Raw genomic sequence first — 15,299 nt, 5'->3', positions numbered from 1 at the left:
TAAAACATTTATATAATTTTCTTCCATTTAGGTACTAAAATTAGAAAATTCCAATGGTTCACTATTTAGGTTTTATGCTTACATTTATACGCTTAAGTTTCAGATTTTATATTATAATGAAGTAGGGAATAGTGCAACGAAAAGAATCCCTGAAAAACATGTTAATCAGTCATATTTTTCATTAAATGTTAGTCATAAATGTTTTATGTATTAAAACGAGTTTGTAGAATTTTAAAAATATTTTTAAATAATTGAATTTATAATAACACATTAATAAAATCTGTATAATTAGAATTAATTACCATAGTTGTCTGGTAAACGCTAAAACAAGCGTATAATTCACACTATAATAATAGGTTTATATAATTTTCCTATCTAAAAATTCATCAGAAAAAAAAAATTAACTAAATTATGTAAAAAAACAAAAGGTGCAAGATTTATCATCTATAAAATAGGTATTTCTTTATTTTTAATTCAATAATTGTGTTACCTTATATATATCGAAAATTCCGTGCATAGAATATAAATATTACTGAAATATGTAAGTAATAGCAAAAAAATAATCAAAAAATAACATATAATTTTTGAAATATATAATCCAAAATAAATTAATAATATTTATATTAATATAAAAACATACTTTAGTTATGAAGTTTATACATATTTATTATATAATCATCATTTCAAATATTTCGATATATATCTTGCTATATAATTATTCATCTGTTGAAGTAATAAATAAAATAATATATAAACAAAATATAAGTGATAATATATTTTATGAGTATTAACCCTTAATACGTTTAATATAAATCTAAAATATCATATATTTGGCTAGTCTATAATTATAAAAATTATTATAAAAAATGTAGTTGTTCTGTTGTTAATTTGAAAATATTAATTACGCGTATCAAATCGACTTACTCTAAATAATAATAAAAATAAGATATATTATTATTTTAAAACATGAATGCAATAATCATACAACAATATTGTAGCAGAGTAACAAAATGATTATATTAGTTTAGAAAATATGTATAGAATTAAGCAGAACTACTTTGACATATATTTTCAGTAATAAGCATATATATATATATCTTATATGCTTCAGTTCTGCCAGTTAATACGAAAACTTTATATTCTCCTAATAAACTTTAAAAAGATAAACCTTACAATCTAAATAAATATAAATATTACCTATTAATATGTGATTAAAACTAATTCACAAATTTAATTTTATAATAGTATGAAAAATAAAACAATATAAAATATATGTATGTATATTCAATATAATATATATTAAATTAATTTATAATTAATAGAATCAACAATATCGTTATGAACAGTAATAATATAATAATTGGTTTTTATTCATGAAATAATTATGATGTTTCATAATACACAAATTATTAAACAATTATAAATTTTTCATATTCGAAAAATATATTATTTCATTATATATTTATACTTCACAATTACTGATTAAAATAGAAATCAAAATATTTTGAGAATATTTTTTCAATAAATATATTTTTTTATATATGTCTAATAAAAGATATTATATAAAATAAATATTAATGGCGTTTTTAAGTAAAAATATATATAACCGTGCAACACAATGATCCCATATAATTTTATTAAATATTAAACTATAGGCGTTTATTAATTTAAAAAAAATAATATAATTTCTTTTAATTGCCTTAGCAAAAAATAATTTTAGAATAAAAGATGTTACATTATAGGAGACAATAATGTTTAGTTATAATGTAATTTAACTGAGTTTTATGATATTTTATGAATAATTCTACTATTTGCTCCACTTAAAGCAACGACATATATTGTCTATTGAAATTTATTTATTACACAAATATATTTATTATAAGTATTTTTAGTTAAGCTTCAATTATACGTTAAAATACAAATTAAAAAAATTTTTAACTTTCAAATTCCTAAAAAGACGAGGAACATATATTGTTGTGTGCCAAAAAGACTAATTATGTTCATGAGAATTTACAATATTTTAGAAATTATAAGTGTTCATATTAAGAATATCACTAAATATATTACAGACATTACTTATATTAAAGAATTAATTACAAAAATATATAAGTCTATTAATATGCATTTTGTTCAGACATCAATTTAATTTTATTATATTTCTCATTATTTCCTAAGACTCTACAAATTCCTATTACAAGCGCAATAATCAATATAAGCATAAGAACACTATATAATGTTAAATAAATAGAGGTCTTTAGTGTTGTGTTCCATTTATCTACACAGTCATACAATGTTTTCAATATATTACCCTCTTCAAGTTTTTTCCATGCATTATTCAAAGACGATAATCTCGGTAATACATCAATTGCTGCCGCACACAAGGAAAAAATAACAAACATAGCAACTCCTGTACCATACTTCCTATATCTTATTTTTCTTAAAGATATATCACAAATTCTCCTGTTTCTTTCAAGAAAATTATCGTAATCTTTTTTTTTAATCCATTTTTTTTCAAAATGAAAATGTTTTCCATCAAACATTCCATTGTTATAATCTATTACGTCCATATAGTATTGCGCCTTATTTAATGAACTTTTATCAGATTTTTTGTTTTTCCCTTTGTTCCCTTTTTCATTAATAGTTATATCATAGTTTTCATGCTCATTATTATTTGATTTATTCTGTTTTAATCCTAAAATATGCGAATCCTTATCCTGTTTATATTTTGCTAATAATCGAAAGGTTATTGGATCTAAATTTCTTCCAGGTTTGTATTTCACATCCGCGAATTTATTAAATGTTCTCTAAAAAAAAAAATTAATAAATTAAATTTATTTTATTTAAAAAATAAATAATTAATTCTATGAAATTTTTGTAATTAAAGTAGAATATGTAATAATCGTATAAAGAATATATCCTTATATATTATTATCAAACCATATCATTGTTAAAATGACATATACATGTTACAAGGACTAAGACAGAAGTTTTAATAAATAAGATAGACTTAATTATTTGCACCATTATACATATCTTTAATATTCTAATAAATTAAGGAAAGAAATAATTATTTCATAATATGCTTCAAAAGATCAATAATGCTATAATTATTTTTAAAACAATCTTTTACTGTTTTCTCTGTAAAAAACTAATAAAAATTATATAAATAAAACATCTATTATAACATCCCTACAGAAAATAATTTTAAATATATATCATAAAATTTTAATCTTAATTTTTATAAAAAATTAACTCTCATTAAGATAAAATAATTTTCATTTATACTTAAATATTTTAAAACTATAATTTTATTATATAATATGAACAATTATGTAATTCTTTTTATTCATTTTTTCCAAAATAAAATAAAAAAATATATAATTATTAAATTTATATAGAATATATAACGTATAGAATACAGTTAATATACTGTCCTATAAATGAATACCATATGTACATTTCGTACAGATACTATAAAACTAATAATTCTATTAGTATAAATAATTTATTTCAGAAGCATCTCTTATTATTTTTAAAAAATATTTATTATTTTAACAGAATAATAATGGTAATAATATACCTATAGAATAATATTTTGTGTTACATTAATCATTACATATCCTTTAGGTAATCCCTGAGCACATACAATCTTATATAGTATTATATATATATTCTACTATCTGATATAAGCAGTAGAATTTATTTTAAATACCAAAAAAACTGACTTTTTAATATTCTACCATAATTTTTAATTAATAAGATTTTAAATTATGTTTAATATATACCATTATTAATTAATGAAAAATCTTTATATTCATCTACTTAACTTTTTACATATTTTTTTTAATTAATTTTTTCTCATATAGAAGAAACATTCACATATAAAAAAAAAAAAAATAAAATAAATAAATATTGTCAAAATATAAGTATTTTTCTTTTCTGTGCATACACTAATTTGATAAATGGACTAAAATATTTTAATATGTTTTATTAATATTTATTATTAAAAAGTATATATATACAATTTTTATTGAAATTTTTATTATTTATATTTTTATTTTCCACATATATTATTACCATATATATCAGTCTAATTTTCTATAGTTCCCAAGTATACCTTTACAAAGAAAAATTGTGCAATGATTATTTCTTTGACTATACAGCACTTTTTAAATAATATATAAAGGTGATAATTCAAACGTATGTTATTATTTTATTGTTATTTTCATATGAATACATAGAAAATTATATAAAAAAAATAAAGTTTAATCATGAAAATTACTTGGGAAATTGTTCCATGCAGTTTCTCATTCATTATGATTATTTAGATAAAACGTTTTAAAAAAATATATTTGTCATTTTGATATAATTTATTAATAATTATCAAAGGAATAATACAAATATTACCAATTTATAAATCATTTATCAAATAATAATCCATTTTTAATTTTTATTTTGTTTATAGCACTTTTATTATTAATTTGATAAAATTACTAATGGTTAATATAAACTTTATGTATACATATATATATTTATGAAATAATGTTACGTTTTAACTTAATATATTTACAAAAAATCGTAAACAATAAAACTTACATATAATACTTATCTATGTATTATTATTTTAAAGAGAAAATAACTGAATTGTTTTTCATTACCCTTAATGAAAATATTTATAGATATATAAAACATTCTTAAAAGTCTACAATTATGAAAAAAAACAATATTATATAGATAACGATTTCAATATACAATTTATTAATATCAAATTACATATAATTAAGTAATATTATCCTTTAACGACGTAAAAAATAATAAAATTTATATAGCTTATTTATTTATAAATTATCAATATAAATTAAATTTAATTACTTTTATAGAAACTGAATTAACTCCAAAAGTAAGCACAATAATAAAATGATAAATAGCGTTAACAGTTCATTTATATAAGAATAAAAATAAATTCAATTTTATTAAAAAATAACTAATAACCCATAGACAATAAAGTTATTATTTTGATATACTTTATTTTTTTCCTTTTTAAACTAAGAAAAAATAGGTAAACAATTGATAAAACCACTTATAAATTATGTATTATTTATAACGCATATCTTACAAAACTTAATTTATAGAGTAATTAATATTTCCTTTTGAGAAAAAAAATATATATATAATTCTCTGCAACAAAAGACATACAATTCCTATAATTAAATACAAAAAAAGTCATATTAATTTTTAATTTTAAAGTAGTAAAACACAGTTTTTGAATTATATCAACATATAATATTTTTGAACTGTAACAAGTGAAAAATTGAAAAATACTATTTCATACAGTTGAAATGTAAAGTAACTTATGGCTTAAATTAAAAAATATATATTGTACTATTATAAATTCATTTAAACACTCATACATATATTTTTTATTAAAATACATATAAATACACAAATATGTATTTACGCCATAATATTTAATAAACATAAATAATAATTTAAATAAATAATGAAAAACAATCGCACATTCAAATTCAAGCAAATCTAGAAATAAATATTTTTACTGTTGTATATCAAAAAAACCTTGTTTATGTGGATACAATTGAGAAAAATTAATCAATTATGGGTATGTTTAATAGCTATATAACTAAAGACATTACATTTATTACTTCACATTAAATACGTTCTTATAGATAGAATCATATTTCTTATTATTCATTTTACCCTTTTCTAAACTTAATTTTTTCATACTTTTTAACTTTTTTATGGTAGTAAAAAATACCTAATATATATGTGACACCTATTATAAAGATGGGTATGAAGTATATAAGAAAACCAAAGAAACCTGTTATATAATAATGTTTATCTATATTAGTACTGGTGGCTCCTTTCCTTGTTGCTTCAATAGCTTTTTTGAAGAACGAACCAAAAAAGGACTTTTTCAACCATTGATGTAAAGGATTCAAGAATTTTCGTAAAGGTGTCACACCAGCTGTGTTTGTTAATCCCATTGTTGTAGCAATAATATTCAATACTTTAAACAACCCCCTTATAAGTCCACAACCCTCGAATAAATCCAGAAAAAGTAATATACATAACAACAAAACAAATAATATTGGTAACGTTATTCGAAATCCGTACTTTTTACGTATTATTTTTTGGTAAGTGTTATTACGAATCGTCCTATTGCTTTTAAGAAAATCCAAATAATTTAGTTCTTTGAATATTTTTTTTTCCATACGGGAATATTTTTTTGTTTCAAATATACAAGATTTATTTTTCTTTTCTTTTTTACTGAATTCCATATTATTTGATGAACTTCTATTTGGTTTACTTTTTAATTTTGCAAACATTTGTTCATTATTATATATATCTTTTTTTTCGTTCATTCCATTATTTGAATTGACTTCATTTAAACCCACAATAAATGTATCCTTATTGTGTTTACATTTTGCTAATAATCGATAATTCCCTATATTTAATTTTTTACCATGTTTATGGTTCTGTTCCGAAAATTTATGATATTTACTCTAAAAAAATAAATTAAATATATATAATTAAAAAATGTCAACAATATTACACTTAAATAAAATGTTAATAAAAATAAAACACAAAGGAAGCAAATAATGCAAATATTCCTGAATAACATTATCATACAATATAAATGCTAAAATTGTATATCCATGTTAAGAGAATAAACGCAGCAATATTAATAAATAAGAGTAACTTTATTTTTTTTTCTATTGCATATAATTCATATATTGTAATAAGTTCAATTAATAAAAAAAATTATATTGATATAATATATTTCTAATAAAGGAATCTACGTCTTTTTATTTAGTTTATTATTATTTTTTTATTCGGTTTCATAAAAAAATAATCATATAAAATAACAATAATACATTTTATAATACAAAAAAAATTAATATTTTAAATTATTATAAAATTTTTATTTTAATTTTATTCATTAATATATAATTCATTTAAAATAATATAATAATTTTTAATTTATATATATTTAAAATATATAATTTAGTTTTATAGAGTAGTTAATGAACAAATGATATTATTAATCCTATTCAAAATAATATATATATATTTTTTTTTAATATTTGTAAATTCTGAATTCATATATAGTATAGAATATAGAGAATGTAGATATAATTCATTGTTCTATATATCTAAATAATAATTACTGATTTTAATATTATTCAGTAAACTAATATAATTTCATTTACAGTATACACTGCAACAATTGGATATTTTTGTATAAAATATTTGTTATTATAACAATATAATAAAAGTAAAAATAAATTAAAAAAATAAAAATTTGTAAAAAAAACTTGGTTTAATATTAAGTGCATAATTAGTTACCATTTATGCATATATATATTTTATAATACTATAAAATATATAAACAAATTAATTAATAACTCCATTCGTAATAAATAAACAATTTATATTTTAAAAATAAATATAAAATTATTTTTTATTGGAGTATACTAATTTTTGGAAAATCTAATTATTAAGTTCAATTTATATCATAATATCTAAACATAACTTTTTAAATTCATTTTTTTGATATATTTGATTTTTCTTAAGTTTATATATTTATAAGAAATATTAAAATATCATAGATAAAAAAAAAACTAATAATCATTTAAAAATATTTATTAATAGGTGGTCAAATTATTATGTAAACTCTCCCAAGTATTAATATCAATTTGTCTATTTCCAACTATATTTAGGCCAGAAAAATAAAATACTTAAGCTCATTCATGTTTTAATTAATGTATTTTCATATTAACATTCCTAGTTATTATTAAATCAAATATTAATATTAACCTGAGTATTCAATAAAAATTTATTAAAGAGGGACTTTAAGAAAATTAAAGTTTAATCAATTGATAAGCTCGCAAACAATTTGTGCAAAAAAATATATAGTATATTTTTATATAATTAATACTTTATACAAAATATATAATAATGTTTTACTTAAAATATATCAGAGATTATATTATTAATAAAGACAATTATATTTATGTTAATTTCCTCACATATATAACATGTTTTTACTTTTACTTACTATTATATTATAATAAGGATTATAATTGAAAATTTAAAATAATTTTCTAGTTAATAAACTATTTATACTTTTTTATTTTTTTAGGGTCCTATTACTTCTGTAGTAAGCTTATATGTAGAGATATCATTCAAAGTACCATAAATGTATGAACTATTATATATATATATGGATACTATGAAAAAAAATATATTTAACCTTAATATACGTGTATATTTTAATTAATTGTTAAATATTTTTCACTAATAAAATATTATTCTCTATTATTAAGTAATTATTCTCTAATACAGAACTAAAGTATTAATTGCTGTATGAATAATTTAATATTAGATTAACACCAGTTCATATATGTATTCACTTAATACATACGTAAACAAAAACATATATATCCTTTTTTCTTAACTACATTATTATTATTAAAAAAATTTATAAATATTTCATAAAACAGAATTAACTGCAATAACTGCATAAATTAAAAAATAAAATAGTAAAGGTTTTTTAAGCTTTTCATTTAAATGTAAAGCTTCATCAGTTATAAAATTAATAATTTATTCATAAAATTAAAATAATATTAGCATAATCTTAACAATATCATAATTAAAATAGTATAAATATCGAACATTTTAATAAAAATATTCTTATATGAATTAAGATTTAAAGCACATATATTTCAAAATATTTTTTACAAAAATAATTTTTCATATTTACATTTATAGAAAAAATATATATTAACAAAAAAAATATATATTTATTGTTTTTTTAAATGAGGAACAACGTGGTATATTAAAATTAAAAGTAATATACAGTAAATTCCTATAGTTAATTCTTCAAATTATTAAATCCTTTAAAAAAAGTAAAGAAAAATTATGATCGTTAAAAATATAAATTTTATCACTAGTCCTAGTGACATTGTATTAATTGAAGCATTTTGTATTAAATTAAATAAACACAAATTTATTATAATAAAAATTTTAATTAAACATATATGCACATAATTTTTTCATATAAAACATATATTTTTGTTGTGAATATTTATAAATATTAATAGCATATTATTATAAAAATTTAAATATATATGTAAATATATTTGTGTCTAACAACAAATATAACTTACATCAATAATTGCGTTATAATACTAAAATAAATATAGGATTGTGGGGTTATAAATATTTAATATAAACATTTTTACAGTTATATATAATTATATGTATGTATATTATATTTTTTCAATATGAATTTTATAAGTGTATAAGGAAAAATTATTTTGAGCACATAATTGCATTCATCATAAACAAAATTTCTAATAAACACCTGAAAACCTTTTTTTCAAAGCTATACATTCAATATATATAAGCGTGAATCCAATATTATCATATTACTATTGCTTGCTTGAAGAATTTTACAAATATATAAATAACCACCGAATTACATAAAATAACTAACAATAAAGAAAACAACAGCGTAAATTCTTTATCGATTTCTAAAAATACAGTTAATGAAAATGCTTTTATTAAATATAACACCAATATGGAATATGTTAAGGCGGTAGTCGTACACTTTGAAAGTATTAAACTTTTTTTCTTAGTAGGATAGATACATTTCCTGTATTATATATATAGGGATGAATATACAATATAGTATTTTTACAAAAACATTATTTATTTCTTTTAAAAAATAATATAGGACATATTTGCAATACGTGAACAATTTTTTGGACTCTGCTCCTGAATTATATTTATTTTTAGATTAACATTACTCATCATATTCAGATTTATAATTATCTTATTTATTTTCATAATATCATCCATTTCAAAATAACATATTTTAGAGTGGTACTTACTTTTTTTCCGTACAATTATATTATAATAATCTGTCTATTCTTGGATATAATGTTATATTAATAATTTTCTTATTATATAAATATTTATCAAAGATACTCTAAAAATATATGGAAATATTTATATTATATATTACGTAATAAATTTATATAAGCGTTAAGTATTTTTTTTTATTAGTATATAAATATATATATGATATGAAGTAGGGAACCACATAGAAATAATTTCTTTTATGTTTTCTTTATAAAACATTATAAAAATCAGAACATATTAAAATAAAAAATATAAATGTAGTAATTTTAAATAAAATAAATCATTTTAATTTATATCAAGTTGGTATGGTTTAAGGTTATAATACCTTTAACTCTGTAAACAACACCATTTATAATTACACATTATACTTAGAAAAATACTATTAACGCAATTCTTCTTTTGTTTTATTATATTTTTCAAAATGTTTCTTATATTCATAAATAATATTAAAATATGAAGTGCAAAAAAGATAACAAAATTTTAAAAATATAGTAAATGTTTTCAATAAAAATATATATAAACAAGAAACATCAAATAAAATAATTACTGGTAAAACTAATCAATTAATAATTCCTCAGAAAAAATATATTTTTTAATAGTACAGAAGAACAATTATAACTTTTTGTTGTCTTAGTTTTCAGAAAAAATATGATATAAAATAGATTTTTGGGAGCATGTATATTTTATTTTACTGGAATAGATAAAATATAGTCATTGAGAAAGGAGATATTAGTATATAATAGAAATATAATTATTGATTTTTTTTTAGATAACCTAATGAAACTTCTAGTTTATTTCTATGTCAGTCCTTTTAAACATCATTATATTACTGATAAAATATAAATTATTTCGTACTATATAATAGTATTTATAAGATGGAAAAAACAAGAAAAAAACAAAACATTTTTTTATCCTACAAATTATAAACTAACACATATCATGTATCTACGATATGTACAACATTAATGCAACGATTAAAAAAATCCATTGTAAGGTTTAATTCATATGCATGCATTTGCTGTTTCAAGTATTACTCTCTAATTTAACGCTTTTATATATACTTATGATATTATTACACATGAAATACTAAAATTTTTGTACCATTTGATAAAATTTATTGTTTTATTTTGACTAAAATAAAATTTATTAGATTTGAGAATCCAGAAAAAAAAGGCGGGAAATTTTTTTTTCTTGAAAAAAATATATATTTATAATTTCTATAGAAATGACAATTTTAAAAAATACAATAAAAAAGTAAATGCCAAAAAAAAAAGCGCTTATTGTAAATATGATGATTAAAAAAAATGAACAATTACAGTAAGAAAATTATTTAAATACAATAATTTAGAACATAATATGATATATATAAGAAATACGAAAAGACAATACATAAAATAACATATATTGCAATTTAGGAAAATGCTTAAAGTGTTATTTTACTTTTTTACTACTATATACAGCAGATAACAATGCATTAATTTTTTATTAAATTATAAATAAATATTAACCCAAATAATGTAATGAATAATATATTTTATGTAATTAAAAAAATATCTGTGAAGTCTCTAAATTTTTAATATGCAATATAATACATGTTATCATATAGTATTTTATAAAAATAATAAAAGTTTTATTTCATTACATATTTTCATATTAATATAGTATATATATTTATATATATATATTTAAACAGATTCTCTGTTCAAGAACATTAAATTATACTTTCATATGGATATCTCTTGCTTTCCAAAATTTATAAATATTAAGACATATGAAAGATTGTAACAGTGCTTTTTAATAAATAATACTATATAATATGTTGAATATATAATGATAAATATTACATATATATATTAGATTCTATTTATTTATTATTTTATAAATTTATCTGTAATTAAAAAAGTTCGAAATTTTTAGAGAATTACTTTTTTTTTCCTGCCTTATTTTATGCATCTTGTATTTATTAATGTTATTCAAGTCAATTTAATTTAATTAATTATTTATATTCAGTAATATGAGGGAATACATATGTATAGTTTTTATTTTTTCTGATATATTTTATTATTTCCCAAGTGAAGGCATACATTGTATGTGAATAATATTATTAATTATATATATTTATTTTATATATTTATATCTATTTATTCATATAAATATATCCATATTAGTATTTAAATATTCTTTAATTCTTATATATATAATATTATATGTAATAATCACTTCTCATAAATATGACTTGTATAATAATAAATTATTTCTCTTTTAACTAATGATGTTATTATTATAATAATAATAGGTTACAAGACAATTTTCTTTTTAATATTTGTTTCAAACATGAATTAAAGTGTGTTTTATATATTTTCAGTGAAATTACAATTTTACTAATTTTACATTACTTAATATTTTTACAGTTATACTTATTATAAAATTATTAAATTATTTAAAAAATACCCTTAGCACTATTCTGCATTTTGATGTTTTTCCACACAAACTTATAAATGTCAAAATAATCCCTAAAACGAATACTTTTATGTATTTTATCTATATGCGTTTCAGTCCATTATAGCATCTTATTTTCATTTTTATAAGAAAATATTTAACATTTTCACTCTACAAATAAGAGTGCATGAATATATCTAATGTAAATTTTACAAAAAAAAAAAAATAGCAAAAAATTATATTATAATACTTTTTTTTTTTTTTTTCATTTCCATATGAACAAATTCATTATATGAAAGTATGCACAGTTAATATCCATGTACATAATTTGTGTTACTACATCCATATATTTTCTTATATGCTTGTTTATGAATGATAAATATTATAACCTCGTGCATTTTTATATAAATTCACCATACGCATATATATTCATATATAATTTGCGCTCTTCCACATTAAGAACTGAAAATTGTTACTTTTACATTTTTTATGTTTTCGCTTGAGCTTTCTTAGATATAATGGTGGTTATGCTGATTAAAAACCTTTAGAACTATTACTAATAAAGGAAATAATAAGTTCAATTACAAATATAATGGAATATAAAATGGGAATATCGTTAAACTGTATTTCTATACAACTACTTATTTTAAACATTTTCCTTTGAATATGCATTAGATATTTAATTTCTTCGTTCTTCATTTTATTAACATAAAAAAAATAAATATTTCTATGAACTTGAAGCACTAGTGATATACTACCTCCTCATTTATCAGTATTTTGTCATTCGTCTCATTCTTTGTTATATACATATACGTACTCTTATGTGCACACATCTACAACAGGAGAACATAAATCGATAATGTGAGCAATAATGAATGAATAAATTTTCAATATTCAAACGTTTTTATACATACATATATATATGTATGTATCTTCTTTATAGAATATTCCATATAAAAAGGCATCACAGTTAATGAAAGTACATGAAAAAAACAATTTTATATTTACATACGCTTGTTATAAGGATAATTATGTATTCACTTATAGATAATGCTATTTTTTTAATGTACATACATATGCACAAGATTCTGTCTTCTAAATATTTTAGTTATATATATATACAATTATATTCCAGCATTATTAGTTTTGTTTTTCTTTAAATTATTTAAGTGCCCACTAAAGTCATTATAAAATATAAGTTACTATGTGTATATTCTAATACAAATGAAATTTTCTTAAATACAAGCTCCTGTTTTTCATCTTATAAAATTTTCAGATGCCACTCCAATTTGTGAATTTGTTATTTTAAAATATTCACTCATTTTAATAACTCCATATAATTATGTATAATCTTCAATTTTATAATATATCTAAATTTTAGTTATTAATATATATATAAGTTTTTTCGTAACATAATTAATATCATTTTCAAAATAATACAACAAAAAATAGTATTAGAGAAATTATTTCACATTATTGATATACTGTCTTGTTATCATGAAAAGGATAAATACAAAGGTTTTATAATGATTAGATATTCATTTTTATTATTCATATCAATTTATAGTAGTCATAAATTAATATACAAAAAGAGCGATATGTTTATGATACATAGTTCTAATAAATATAAAGACACTACTTAATTTTTAATTTTTTTTCTTTAGTGTTTGTCCTTAATTTTATCATATTATATATATATATATATATACATATTTAATCTCATATATAGTTTACATTACAAACTTTATTGAAAAAATAAATACAAGATAGGAAGTTAAATATACAGAAATAAAAAAGAAACAATAAATGTTCTACTATGATATATATTTTTTCCCATTGAAAATGGTTATATACAAGGATCTTAAAAACTTACAGTATTTCTAGTTAAAAATGTGGTATATAAAATGTAATTGTCTTTTTTATAAACAATCATATTCATTTATAATATTTTTAAATGTAAAAATATATATATATCTATCTATATATATATATGTGCGTGTTTAATCAGAGTATAATTATTTCTTAAATATTCTATATATAAAATTAAATAATTTAATAGCGCATTGTGATATTTAATATTAATTAAAAAACAAAATACATATAGAAAATATTTCTATTACTTTCTTTTTTAAAATATATATTCATATAATTTTATAAAATCGAATTAAAAGAACATTTTACTTGAGAAAAATATTAAGTGTATGTAAAACTTAAATGAATAAAGAACTTATAATACATAAAAATAATAGTGAACTATAAATAATTCATTCTAAAAAATAATTATTTTTAGTTATATACTCATATTCTCATATTTAAAACATTCAAACTTTTAAACATGTATTAAAAAAGCTTTTGTACTAAATGCGCATTATAATACTTTGATCAAAATATAATATAAAATAAAAAGTAACTAAATTTGATTTTTACAAAAAAATAAAAAAAATAAAATATACACTTTTTGCTTTATAAAATATAAAAAAGACATTTAAAATTAATTTAAACAAAAAAATACATTTTTTTCAATTGGGTCACGAATTAATCATTTTGGACTAAATAAACGCAAAAGAAACAAAAACACATTACTCTCACTATTTATGATTAACAATATGAAATTTCCTATTTAATTAAAGAAAATATACTAAATACATATTTAAATATGTATTCCATGGAACGTAAATTCGTTACATAAATAAATAATCTTATTTACATACATATATATTATACCGAAATATACAGCAAAAACAAATACTTAAAGTACAAATTAAAAAAATGAAATATTAAAAATCACTAAGAATTAAAAAGAAATATTTTTTTATTTTATATCAAAATAGTTATGTATATGCATATGGTATTACAAAAATTAACTGTATGATCATTTCTTATATATATATTATTTTTAATGATATTACATATCT

At 18.3% G+C, this 15,299-nt stretch overlaps 2 protein-coding genes across 2 annotated transcripts; both read right to left on the bottom strand.

The window, feature by feature from the left end:
• Window positions 1-2,114: 2,114 nt before the first annotated feature.
• Window positions 2,115-3,024, bottom strand: MKS88_000096 (fam-m protein; the record flags this gene model as incomplete). Its single annotated transcript, XM_067219429.1, has 2 exons — window positions 2,115-2,804; window positions 2,938-3,024. The coding sequence occupies 2 exons, from the start codon at window positions 3,022-3,024 to the stop codon at window positions 2,115-2,117; spliced, it is 777 nt and encodes a 258-aa protein (XP_067070254.1).
• A 2,687-nt stretch (window positions 3,025-5,711) lies between these two features.
• On the bottom strand, window positions 5,712-7,368 carry MKS88_000095 (fam-l protein; the record flags this gene model as incomplete). The annotated part of the gene is made up of 2 exons (XM_067219428.1): window positions 5,712-6,521; window positions 7,366-7,368. The coding sequence occupies 2 exons, from the start codon at window positions 7,366-7,368 to the stop codon at window positions 5,712-5,714; spliced, it is 813 nt and encodes a 270-aa protein (XP_067070253.1).
• Between the last annotated feature and the right edge of the window lie 7,931 nt (window positions 7,369-15,299).

This window comes from Plasmodium brasilianum (assembly GCF_023973825.1).
Source record: "Plasmodium brasilianum strain Bolivian I chromosome Unknown PB_00_02, whole genome shotgun sequence".
NCBI lineage: Eukaryota > Apicomplexa > Aconoidasida > Haemosporida > Plasmodiidae > Plasmodium > Plasmodium brasilianum.
Note: the sequence above shows the minus strand (reverse complement) of the source record. Positions and strands in the feature narration are given on the sequence as shown.